The 14,101-nt window shown below is 42.3% G+C and overlaps 1 protein-coding gene across 1 annotated transcript in view; it reads right to left on the bottom strand.

Annotated features, from left to right (window-relative positions):
- AQP3 (aquaporin 3 (Gill blood group)) overlaps positions 1–13,761 on the bottom strand; it is a 47,623-nt gene extending 33,862 nt beyond the window's left edge. Inside the window, exon 1 of the mRNA XM_075840395.1 lies at positions 13,583–13,761. Coding sequence (XP_075696510.1) covers positions 13,583–13,690 — 108 coding nt within the window. The 5' untranslated portion in view covers positions 13,691–13,761. The remainder of the gene's footprint in view (positions 1–13,582) is intronic.
- Positions 13,762–14,101: the final 340 nt, after the last annotated feature.

Raw genomic sequence — 14,101 nt, 5'->3', positions numbered from 1 at the left:
CAGAAGAAGATGAAAGTTTTGGAATGGCCCAGCCAGAGCCCAGACCTGAATCCCATTGAAAATCTGTGGGGTGACTTGAAGAGGTCTGTACACAGGAGATGCCCTCGCAATCTGACAGATTTGGAGTGCTTTTGCAAGGAAGAGTGGGCAACAATTGCCAAGAAAAGATGTGCCATGCCGATAGACTTCTACCCAAAAAGACAATGCGGTCATAAAGTCAAAGGGTAATTCAACAAAGTATTAGTTTAAGGGTGTGCATATTTATGCAACCACATTATTTTTGTTCTTTTATTACATTTTTTCATCCCAAAAGATTTCAGTTTGTTTTTTAATAAAATTTTTACAGATTATGGGTCACATTAAAGGTGGAAAAAGTTCTGACATTATTCATCTTAGACTGATTCTGTAACATGACAAAAACCTGGCATTTTAACAGGGGTGTGTAGACTTTTTATATCCACTGTATATATATATATATGACCAGATTTGGACTACAACATGGTCGCGTAAGGTAGGTATAGATGAACAGATAAATCGGTCGCTATGACCAAACGTTCCTACAAATAATCTCATAGTCTATTCTTTCCAACCAAAGGAAATTTGGTCGGACATCTTTACAAATATTTCCCAAAAACATGCTCTTCTAGGTATTTAAAAATAATTGATCAAGAATTATCTATTTGGTGAAATGCAATCATTCGGTCCTAGCAATCAAATTGCTTATAATATGCATGATGTTGGTATTTTGTACAAGTAGAGCACGTACATAACCTGCTGTAGAGTAGCCTACAGTTACTATGTAAAAATGCAGATTTGGAGCTATGCCTCTAGTGGTCATAAATGGTACTGCAGCCTCCATAGATAATGACAATATTTATTCTATTTGGTTAACTTGAACCATCACCTCTCCCTTAAAAAATGTCATTGACCTCACATACCTCTCTCATACAACATATTAACTTAATCAACCCCCCTTATATAATAGGCTGCTCCCACCACCCCATATTCCTATTCTATGATGTATTGCCCCCACCTCACTAATGTACAACCTGTGAACTCCACGCTTTTCTTTTATTGCACAATGCACAACAGATTTGTGCACAATCATTATTTGCAACAACAAAAAACGAAGTCACTGCACACCGTCACATCGCCATCATTAACCTCAAGATTTCATGACCATCACACCCACTTCAAAGCTTCCCTAAAAAGTTCGTATGACCCTTTCTGTTTTTTCAGGGTGACTTGCAAATATTTAGATTTGCCTGTTGATAAAAATGTACAGTGCAGATGGCAAAACCAAAATGTATACAGAATAGAAATAAAAACAGTGATAAATTTATAACATCAACCCTTCTAAATGTGTACACAGGAGGAAGCGGGAGAACATTTCCCCCTAAAATCAAAGTCCCCGGTAAATAATAAAGTCATTGAGTCATCCTCTTCTTTCTAGTCTTAAATTTTATCCAGCCTTTTGTTGAATATATCTATATCTAGAAAAGCTAGTAATGAAATTTCATCCACGGATACAGCTTTAGGGCATGTTCACACGTGGTGGAATTGCTGTGGAATTTTGCAGCGGACAGTCCGCAGTGGAATTCTCCAGCGGACGTTTTTTTACATTTGTTTCAATACAATTTTAGGCAAGTTAGTTCAGACATTGCGGAAAACTCCCCTGCGGACCATAAGCTGCGGTGCAGAATTTTCCCTCCGCAGCATACACTCTCTGTTGCAGAGAAGAAGCGGAATTTCACTGCGTATTTCAGCCTTTGCAATGCAAAAACTGAAATCTGTGGCAAGTCCGCTGTGTTTTCTGCAACGTCTGAATTACCTGTCAAATATGCAAATGTTGGTGCAGATTCGTTGCGTAATTGCCCCAAATCTGCACCAACATTTGCAGCGGAAAAACTCTGCCACGTGTGAACATGGCCTAACCAGGGCTGATACCGTCATGTAACAGGTTCTGTCTATTTGACATGTTTTTTTCTACTCTTAAAAATGTCCTGAGGGAAGATTAATTTTTCCGACTGAAGCAGTAGGTCTTAAATATGTCAAACATTTGCACTCAAGGTGCAACAACAATAGTAAACTGGTAGTATCCCTTTAAAAGATTAGCAAATACTTTTTTCAGACGTATTTTACTTGCTTGTGCTGTCCGTTGAAATAACTGACATTACACGGACCCATGCAAATCCATGGGGATATTCACACATGCATGATTTTTCACGCAGCATGTGTCAGTTGCGTGAAACTCACTGCATGTTGTATTTTACTCCATTTTTGCGGACCACATCGCCCATTGAACATTCGTGTGCTGTCCGTGTTTCACACATCAGTTGCTAAAGAAATTCTGACAAAAAGAAGAAAAAAAAACACAGGCAGTGCAGAAACACGGATGAGAAAAACTGATGCCATACAGAAAGCATACTAATGCCACACGGAACTAAAATGCATGAAATACGGTCCATTATTGCGGGCGCAAAACTGACATGCTCGTCTGAATAATTAACACCTCTCTACCCTCTAAAAGACTTCCCTATAAACCAGCACCCCTTGTCTCAAAATCAGTGCATGGGGCAGTAGTGTTTTGGTGCCAGCTGTGTGAGATGTCTCTATGGCATGTGTGCCACAAGGTCACGCAAAACAGGAGAATGTTCCTATTAGCAGAACATTTTGTTAGTAAGATCGGAATTATTTCATGATTGGGCCACTGGAGATTTTTTTTACAGATTATGATTAAACACAGTCAGGTATAGGAATGAAAATTAGGACATGTCCGAATAACGTATATGTGCCCGTCAGCAAGGCAGTCACATGGGGAGAGAAGCTGTTTACACACTTCTCACTGTTACATTGTGCCGTATGTCTAGTATTGGGCAATGGAACTGGAAAAATTGAAAAATGTATCAGATCTAGAAAAAGGGGGGTACCCAACACTGCAACAGTTTACAAGTAAGGTCCCAAAAACTGGGACATGGAATATTCCTGTTTACTGATTTCACATCCACCTCTGGTTGGGGTCATATACAGGGACTGTGGATTTTTTTGGGAGGAGTCACACATAGGGCGGGTTCACACATAGTGGAATTTCACTTAAATTCCGCTGCGGACACTCCGCAGCGTTAATCCGCAGCGGAGCCGTTTCTCCATTGACTTTCACTTTAATTTAGCAGTGTTCGTTTACACGATGCGTACAATTCCGCTGCGGAGCATAGGCTGCGGAGCGGAATTTGGTGTCCGCAGCATGCTCTGTCTGTTGCGGAGCAGTGGCGGACTGGTTGCGGACTCATGGCGGAATTTCTCCATTGACTTCAATGGAGAGTCAAAATTCCGCAATGAAGTCCGCAGATGTTATGTGTGGTGCGGAGCGTAACTTGACATTTCTTCATTCTGGCTGGACCTATGTATTTCTAGGTCTACAGCCAGACTGAGGAAGTCAATGGGGCTCCCGTAATGACGGGAGCGTTGCTAGGAGACGTCTGTAAATAGTCACTGTCCAGGGTGCTGAAAGAGTTACGCGATCGGCAGTAACTGTTTCTGCACCCGGGACAGTGACTACCGATCTCAATATACATGTATCTGTAAAAAAATAGATAAGTTCATACTTACCGAGAACTCCCTGCGTCTGTCTCCAGTCCGGCCTCCCAGGATGACGTTTCAGTGTAAGTGACGGCTGCAGCCAATCACAGGCCAAGCACAGGCTGCAGCGGTCACATGGACTGGAGCGTCATCCAGGGAGGTCGGGCCGGATGCCGAAAGAGGGACGCGTCACCAAGACAACGGGCGGTAAGTATGAATTTCTTTGACTTTCACTAGGGAAAGTGCTGTCCCTTCTCTCTATCCTGCACTGAATAGGGAGAAGAGAAGCACTTTTCCTGCAGTCCGCAGCGGCCAGTCCGCATCAATTTTCTGCACATTTTGTGCAGATCCGCTGCAGAATCTGCAACGCAGATTCTGTGCGGCATTGATGCGGACAGTTGCGGAGGAATTCCGCCATGTGTGGTCATGCCCATATACAGAACAGATACTATATACAGAACTGTTACAATGTGTCAGTGTAGGTAACAGCTGGAGTTCAGAACAAGAGAGAGAGATTTGTGCTGCTGTGGTGTTTAGCTCATAGAGGATTGACTACACAGAGTCTGTAACAAACTGCAGCTGTAGGACAAGGACGCCTTTTTTAGCCTTTGAATCTAAACAAGCATTTCTTCATTCACTGACAGCAAGCAGTGATTTAAAAAATAAAAAAACATTGAGGAATTGATACACAAAGCTGTCTAATGTCTAAATTGGCTGAATAGTGGATGCAGTTTACAGTACACACAAAACTCTGATTCAGAGCTATTGGGAGATCTCAATACCCCCAAAGTTAACCCTTTATGCGCATCATATAAATACCCTTTTCTGTCTCCATTGCAACTTATTTTTGTTTGTAAACTTATTACAATAGAAGTTTGTACTCAAGATGTCACTATAGTTGTTAGGGCAAGGAGCAGAGGTGCTGTTTAGTTTGGCTCAGGAATGGTCCCTGAGAGGGGTTCTTAAAGGGTACCTGAGTCACACCTGTGAAAAGTCCCAAAAATAATTGTGAAATTGAATTTTAAGCTGAGTTTAGGTTTCAGTTAACCCATTTAATACCTGTAATGCTACAACTTCTTCTTCACATCACATACTATGATGAGTTACTTTTTAGCCAAGGAGATCAGTGTCTACTCCTCACCTGAGAGGTTCCTTTAAGGCCGGATTCACACGAGCGTGTGCGTTTTGCCCACGCAAAAAACGCGGCGTTTTGCGCGCGCAAAAGGCACTTGACAGCTCCGTGTGGCCTCAGCATATGATGCGCGGCTGTGTGCTCTTAGCGCAGCCGCCATCACTATGACACTCCGTTTGGATGTTTGTAAACAGAAAAGCACGTGGTGCTTTTCTGTTTTCATTCATCCTTTTCACAGCTGTTGCGCGAATCACGCTTGTCCCACGGAAGTGCTTCCGTGTGGCATGCATGCTTTTCACGCACCCATTGACTTCATGGGTGCGTGATGCGCAAAATACGCCCAAAGAACGGACATGTCGTGACTTTTTCGCAGCGGACTCACGCTGCAGAAAAATCACGCAACTGTCTGCACTGCCCCATAGACTAATATAGGTCCGTGCGGCGTGCATGAAAATCACGCGCGTTGCATGGACGTATATCCCGTTTGTCTGAATAAGCCCTAAGGCTGGGTTCACACGACCTATTTTCAGACGTAAACGAGGCGTATTATGCCTCGATTTACGCCTGAAAATAGGGCTACAATACGTCGGCAAACATCTGCCCATTCATTTGAATGGGTTTGCCGACGTATTGTGCCGACGACCTGTCATTTACGCGTCGTCATTTGACAGCTGTCAAACGACGACGCGTAAAATGACTGCCTCGTCAAAAGAAGTGCAGGACACTTCTTTGCAACGTAAATTGAGCCGTTCTTCATTGAAGTCAATGAAGAGCAGCTCAAGATTACGGGCGTCAAAGACGCCTCGCATATTACTAGGAGGAGCTTTTACGTCTGAATCAAGGCAGCTGTTTTCTCCTGAAAACAGTCTGTCTTTTCAGACGTAAAAGCCTGCTACCATGTGCACATACCCTTACAGTGTATATGGTTCCTCTATGGCTGGGCTCCTCGGCTTCTATACTCGCTACTCTGATAGTGGTGTCCTTGCTAATTATTAAAGATGTTAACGGGGGGGGGGGACTGAGAGAGATCTGGGCACCAGGGAAATGAATGTTATGGGCCCCTTGTCAACAACTATAGCAACAAATATACTTGATTTGCGCTAATAAGATACATTTGAGGAGCACTTATTACTTGCATGGTCCCCACTGGCAATGGATTCTCTGCATTGCCCTAATGGTCAGCTTGGCCCTAGATGTGAATGATATTGCAAGCGGCCCCCATATAATTTGCAGACTTTAGGTGGACGGGCCAGTTAACCAACTATAAGGCTATGTTCAGACGTGGCAGAATTTTTCCACTGAAGATGTTGCTGCAGATTCTTTGCGAATTTGCAGCAACATTTGTATATTTGACAGGTAATTCAGATGTTGTGGATATCACAGCGGACTTGCCACAGATTTCAGCCTTTGCAATGCAAATGCTGAGATCCGCAGTGAAATTCCGCTTCTCCGCAACATTATAAGCATGCTGCTGAGAGAAAATTCTGCACCGCAGCCTTAATTCCGCACGGTTATTTTCTGCAACGTCTGAACTAACTTTGCTAAAAATGTATAGAAACCTATGAAAAAAACGGCTGCTGCAGATTTCCACTGAGGACTGTCCACAGCGGAATTCAACAGCAATTCCGCCACATCTGAATGTGCCCTTAGACAACCTGGGCTGGCCCTGTAACCGCTGAACCTCTGAGTCACCAATCTACAATTACTAGCTGGTGGCTTGTAACCTCAGATGAACTTTTCATACACTCCGATATCTCAGAAACCACACCCGGTGGTGCCCAGCAAGTCTTTGGGTAACCACACGTGGTGTATTTGTTGTGTATTTCTCTGCAGCAAATCCACAGTGAATCCGCAGCAAACTCTGCTTGCGTTACATGTGGATATTGCTGCGGATTCACAGCAGATTTCACCCCTTCTACATTCAATAGGTTGAAATGTGCTTTAAAAATCTGTAACAGAATCAGCATGGTGCAGATTTGAAAATCCGTAGCATGAAATTTTCAGCAGCATGTGAATGAGATTTGTTCTCATCCATGGCTTGTACTATCTAATGTGGATTTTCCGTAGGCAAATACCACACAAAATAGTTAGGGCGCGTTCAGACGTGGAAGAGTTTTTCCGCTGCAAATGTTGGTGCAGATTTGGGGCAATTACGCAACGAATCTGCATCAACATTTGCATATTTGACAGGTAATTCAGACGTTGCAGAAAACACAGCGGACTTGCCACAGATTTCAGTTTTTGCATTGCAAAGGCTGAAATCCACAGTGAAATTCCGCTTCTTCTCCGCAACAGACAAATTCTGCACCGCAGCGTCTGAACTAACTTGCCTAAAAATGTATAGAAACAAATGTAAAAAACGGCCGCTGGAGAATTCCACAGCAATTCTGCCACGTGTGAACCTGCTGTTTCTAATTAACATTTCCCATATGTTTACTTCATATTGGCATCATTTTTTTGAGCGTCCTTTTCTTTTTCTAGGACGTTACAAGGCTTATAAGTTTAGCAGCACTTTTTAACATTTTCAAGAACATTTCCAAAACCTATTTTATTAGGGACCAGTTCAGTTCTGAAGTGGTTTTGAAGGGTCTATATGTTGGAAACCTCCTATAAATCACCCCACTTTTAAAACGACACCCTTTAAAGTATTCGAAACAGCATTTTAGAAGTTTCTTAACCCTTTAGGCATTTCACAGGATTTAAAGAAAAGTGAAGGTGAAATTTGAAAATGTATTTTTATTTGCAGATATTTAATTTTAATCCTGTTCTTTCTGTAACATAGCAAGTGTTAACCGGGACAGGCAACTCAATATTTATTCAGAGCGCAATATGTGATGCCCAGCTTGCGCCACCATGAAAAGACAGCTCTCTAATTATTATGCTGTGTATCCCGGTTTTAGAGACACCCTACATGTGGCCCTAATCTTTTGCCTGGACATACAAAATGGCTCAGGAGTGAAAGAGTACCATGCGCTTTTAAAATACAAAATTTAGCGGTTTACACGGTATTGGTTCCCAATTGCAGAGGCTCAGATGTGAAATAATAAAAGAAAGCTCCGAGAAGTGACCCCATTTTAAACTACACCCCTAAAGGCATCAATTAAGGGGTGTACTGAGCCTTTAGACTACATAGGTGTTTTCCAGAAATGAATGCGCAGCAGATGGTGCAAAGTAAAAATTGGAACTTTTCCACAGATATACCATATCAGTGCGCAAGCTGTAGTTTTTATTGGTACCATTTTGGTACACTTGACTTTTTGATCACTTTTCTAAAAAGTGGGCTTATCAGGTGGATGGGGGGCCGCCAGTGGCCCAACAAATTTACTATATTTTATGCCAGAAATTGGTGTAAATTATAGCGGAAATCTACACAGCTCATAGATGCCATAGATTACAGTTTGTGGCACCCGGACAGCCCAAGATATCTCAAGTATATTAAAAGACTGATGCATTACATTCCCCCATATCTAAAGTGGGATAATGGGTTGGAATTTATGAAGTCTTCTGCCCCAATTTTCTGGCGTAGAAAAGTCGCAATGTGCGACTTTTGCATTTTTATGCTGCCATGGTTTAGCAAAAGTGAGCGGGGTCTGCTGCAGCCTGGCAAATTTACTATAATTTATGCCAGAAATGATAGTGGAAATGTACGCCAGCACGTAGCTGATGTAGATTTTCCATTCAGGCGCAAAGACGGCCAGAAATGCACCTAATTTATTAAGATCTTACTCCAGCGATCTTTATATTAGGACTGCGTATGAAACTCCAGTCTTAATAAATCTCTCCCATTGTGCAATGAATAATAATGAATTTTCCCCCATCGTGTAATACACGCAATCAATTCCATCCCGCCATCGTCGAGTGATACTTGTTATTTTTGTGGCTATTTGTTTATACTGCAGCAGAAACAGCGTCCAGCTGTGGACCTGAATGGCGCACATGGCTCCAGGCCGCAGTTTTTTTCAAATATATTAATGTTAATTATTTCCAGCAGAGTTGACACTCAGCAGAGATTTCTAGAGGAACACTGCCCACTTATTCTCTCAGTCACTCCCCCGGGGTTCCTATTTAATTCACTGGCTTTATCCCATCTGGTAGACCTTTGTGCTAATGTTATGCCAGTATATTGAATGCTTCAGCATGTAATGTAGGACAGAATACAAGTATGGAGAATGGTCATAGATGTTATTTGCTATTCTGTAACATATGGTGCAAGAGAGTTGTGTAAGTCCAGGTACGAGCTGTTAAGCAAATGATGTCAGCTGCTGAAATAACAATTCCTTAATATCTCTATTTCTATCTTACACACAAGATGTATCACTCCCATCTTCCCAGGAGCTCACAATCTAAGGCATCATTTACACGAGCGTAATATACGCGCGTGCGACGCGCGTGCTTTTCACGCGTGTCGTACGCACCTATATTACTCTATGGGGCATGCAGACAGTCCGTGGGTTTTGCGCAGCGTGAGTGCGCTGCGTAAAACTCACGACATGTTCTATATTTCTGCGTTTTTCGCGCATTACGCGATCAAGTCAATGGGTGCGTGAAAACCACGCATGCCGCACGGAAGCACTTCCGTGCGAACTGCGTGATTCGCGCAACAGCTGTCAAACTCTGGATGCAAACAGAAAAGCACCACGTGCTTTTCTGTTTACAAACATCCAAACGGAGTGTCATAATGATGGCAGCTGCGCGAAAATCACGCAGCCGCGCATCATACACTGATGACACACGCAGCTGTTAAGTGCATTTTGCGCACGCAAAACGCCACGTTTTTTGCGTGCGCAAAACGCACACGCTCGTGTAAATCAGGCCTAAGGTTATGTGCACACACAAAATCAAAAACGTCTGAAAATACGGAGCTGTTTTCAAGGTAAAATAGCTCCTGATTTTCAGCCGTTTTTAATCAAACTCACGTTTTTGGAGTTGTTTTTCTATAGAGTCAACGAAAAATGGCTCCAAAAACGGCTTCTTTTTTACGCAGCCATCTTTCAAAACGGCCACGTAAAACGGCCGAAAATAAGCCGTGTGAACATACCCTAAGGCTACATTCACATGAGCGTGATAGATTTACACACGTAAAAATCTGGTCCGTGTACGTTGCGTTATGCATCAGTGTGCTTTGCGAGTCGCATGTATTTTTCACGCACTCGCAAAACACTTTTTTCAATGGAATTGATGTGCGAATCACGCACAGCACACGGATGTGCATCCGTGTGATGAGCGTGGTTTTCACGCACCCATTGAGCGCGCAGGTGCGTGAAAACGCACCAATATAGGACATGCAGTGAGTTTCACGCAACGGACTCTCGTTGCGTGAAAACTCACGCATGTGTGAACAGCCCCATTAAAATCAATGGGTTCGTGTGCTGTGAGTGACTTACACGTACGAGAATCACGCTTGTCTGAATGATTCTTAACCCTTATGTGTCACACAATGTATCACTTCCATCATGCCTGTTCCAGAAGCTCAAAATGTAACCAACCTACCTCACACAGTGTAGCACTCCCATCATCTCTATCCCCAAGAGCTCACAATCTAATCTCCCTATCTCAAACAATGTATTGTTCCTATCACCTGTAACTCCAGGAGCTCACCTTCTCTCCATGCACACGCACTAGGACCAGGACCCACGTGCCTAGATGTTAATGATATTGCAAGCGGCCCCCATGTAACTTGCAGACTTTAGGTGGACAGGCCAGTTAACGATCTATAAGACATCCTGGGTTGGCCCTGTAACCGCTGAACCTCTGAGTCACCAATCTACAATTACTAGCTGGTGGCTTGTAACCTCAGATGAACTTTTCATACACTCCGATATCTCAGAAACCATACCTGGTGGTGCCCAGCAAGTCTTTGAGTACCCACATGTGGTGTATTTGTTGTGTATTTCTCTGCAGCAAATCCACAGTGAATCCGCAGCAAACTCCGCTTGAGTTACATGTGGATTTTGCTGCGGATTCACAGCAGATCTGCTGCGGATTCACAGCATATATGGACAGTGACGTCAATGGCAACTCCTTGAGCAGAATCCCTGTTGCTGTTGAACTGGCTGGGGATTCCACTCCTAAAGGAAACCCCTGAGGTCACTCTCCATATATGGACATTGACGTCAGAGGCTCCTCCGTCCAGAGTCGGCAACATGGATTCCGCTCAAGGAGTAGCCAATGATGTCACTGTCCATATATGGACATTGACATCAAGGCTTCCCTCTAGGAGCGGAATGCTCTGGCCTATGCTCTGGCTGGGGATTCAGCTCCTAGAGGAAGTCCCAATGGCGCTATCTACAGAGGGGTGGCACTATCTTCAAGGGGGCTGTGCACTATCTACATGGGCACTGTGGCACTATATAGGGGCACTATCTACAGGGGACACTGATGTTATCTACATGAGCACTGTCACTTTCTACAAGGGCCCTGGCACTAGGGGCACCTAAGGGGGCATTATACTGTATAAGGACAGCTAGGGGGCATTACACTGTATGGGGATGCTATTGGGGCATTATGCTGTATGGGGCAGCTTTGGGGGCATTATGCTGTATGTGGGCAGCTATGTTGCATTATACTGAATGGGGCAGCTATGGGGCATTATACTGTATTGGGACATCTGTGTGGGCATTATACTGTATGGGAGCATTATACTGTATGGGGCAAATATGGGGGCATTATTCTGCATGAGGGGAATTTGTATGGTTATTATACTGCATGGGGGTATCTGTATTGGCATTATACTATATGGGAGCATCTGTGTGGGCATTATACTGTATGGGAGCATCTGTGTGGGCATCATACTGTATGGGGGCATCTGTGTTGGCTTCATACTGTATGTGTGCGTCTATAGGGCAGTATACTCTATAGTGGCAGTTATGGGGGCATTAAACTGTATAGTGGCAGGTATGGGGGCATTATACTGTGTGGGGGCAGCTATTTGGTATTATACCTTGTGGGAGGCACTATGGGAGCATGATACTGTGTGGGCTGAACTGGGTGTGTATGGGATTGGGTGGGATTAGAGGCGTGGCTTAAAATAAAACATTGCTGCAACGCGCTGCGCGCGCCGCATTAGTTGTCCCTCTTTGTAAGTTCGGAGGTATGCCAGGATGACCTATCAGTCTTTATTTGGAGTGTAGGAGGAAACTGTAGAACCCAGAAGAAACCCACAAGAATATGGGGAGAACTACAAACTCCATGTAGGTTTGGCGTCTGCTCAGATTTAAATCCAGGAGCCCAATGCTGCAACCACTGAGCCACCGCACCTAGGACAATCTGTACCCTGAATGTCATTCACAGAGTATAGACTGCTGCAGATAGATGCTGGGGGGAACCTGTGAGCAATCTACCAGTTACCATGCAATAGGTTGTGATTTTAGTTAGGAGCTACACAATCTATCTTTGCTACAAACTTTGCTAGATTTATTTTTAGTGACCTGGTACTGCATTCCAACTCCCAGCATTACCTGACAACCAGTCAGGGCATGCTGGGGGTTGTAGGTTTGAAACAGCTAGAGGGGCACAGGTTGTAGGCCTCTGCATAATTCATACAGGACAATGTAACATATCAGCTATCAGTAATGTTCCAGGTTCCATAGTCACCATATAGTAGGTAATCTGCCCCTTTATAGATGTGGATGGACTACAAATCTCATCATGCCCTCTAGTATCAATCTCACATGGCCTGTTTGAAATTGTAATTCCACAGCAGCAAACAAGCAGGCTACAAGAACGAATATATTTGTTTTCTGTTCCAATCATGTAACCAATAACCAACGCATTGCTGTGATATATCCAAGTCATCTTAAAGGAACAGAAACTATGAACTAAAACATCTGATTATAAAATCAGCATCCAAGCAGCCCATTCATATAACATAACATCGCAAAAGTTCTGCTCCACCTATTAACACGCCGCTATTTTCTATGGTTTATCTATGATGAGAGCTAAGCAGCTGCCAGGCATCCCTGGTGCCACTTATCCCTTAGAAAATTGGAAGATTGGCTGAAAATCAAATCCAAACATGGCCAATCCAATTGGTTTATCCAGACAGGGCAGCCAGTGAACATAGACATTAAACCATGGCAAATCTGGTCGAAAATGAATGGATCTGCCAAAAGATAAACTAAACTGCAAGAACTCATTTTTACCACTAAGAGTTAAACCAATGAAACATTTTAGATGAAATATTATAATGCCTGGTAAAACTAACTGTGCAGTTTAGCAGTAAAGTATAAAGCATGCTACCACATATACAGTATATCTATCTGCATGTATGTTCCCACCCCAGAGAGAGGAGGGTAATCTGGAAAAACATTTATATGGTCACTAAAAGTCTAATCCAATGTGACAGCACGTAATAATGATAAAAATAATGTCAAATATAATAAAGTAAAATAATAATAACATAAAATATAATAATAATAAATATATAATGATTATAATAGAAAGAAATATAATACATACAATCAATACATATAAAATATAATAATAAGGTAAAATAATAATAACAAAATATAATAATAATATATAGTGATGATGATAATAATATATAGAAATATAATAATAAACTATCAATATATATATATATATATATATATAAAATATATTAATAATAATAATATATAGTGATGATGATAATAATATATAGAAATATAATAATAAACTAGCAATATATATATATATATAAAATATAATAATAAAGTAAAATAACAACCTAAAATATAATAATAATAATAACAACAATCATAATAATAATAATGATAATATTATATATGATGATGATGATGATAATCTGTATAGAAATATAATATATAAAATATCAATACATATAAAATATAATAGTAAGGAATAATAATACATAATATTAAAGTTACTTACAACAAGTATTAGGGTGCCCAGGCATTCAGCCAGCGCCTGTCTGAGCAGCTTGTTCCTGATGCGCAGCATGGCAGAGATGCTGTTGAGAACCTCCTTTTGGCGCCCCATGTTGCTGAGCCTCTAGGTCAGGGGAGAGCTGAGATGCTGCAGGCTGAGTAGTGAATATGAGTATGTGTTGTGTTGTGTGAGAGCTTATAAGTTTGGAGCTGGACACCTCCCATCCTCTGCAGACAGTCACTCCTCTCCCCACCCAGAGCTGCACACACGTCAAGTCTCGGGAGCACTTCACCTTGCACTTGTCAGGGTGTTCACTCTCATCATCCCTCACCCTGGAAAATTCCAGAATCCCAGTAAAGATGAAATCTCAGAAGACGGGTGATTGTCATCTCTGCACATATTTGCCCTTTACCTTCTGTACTGTAATAAATTATTAGAACATTGTATCACAGGTCATTTTATGGCCGAGGTGTTTACTTCAATTTTACTTTCTATTTCTGCATCTGTACCTAGAAGAAATGA

Source organism: Rhinoderma darwinii, chromosome 1 (assembly GCF_050947455.1).
Source record: "Rhinoderma darwinii isolate aRhiDar2 chromosome 1, aRhiDar2.hap1, whole genome shotgun sequence".
NCBI classification, from domain to species: Eukaryota; Metazoa; Chordata; class Amphibia; order Anura; family Rhinodermatidae; genus Rhinoderma; species Rhinoderma darwinii.
Note: the sequence above shows the minus strand (reverse complement) of the source record. Positions and strands in the feature narration are given on the sequence as shown.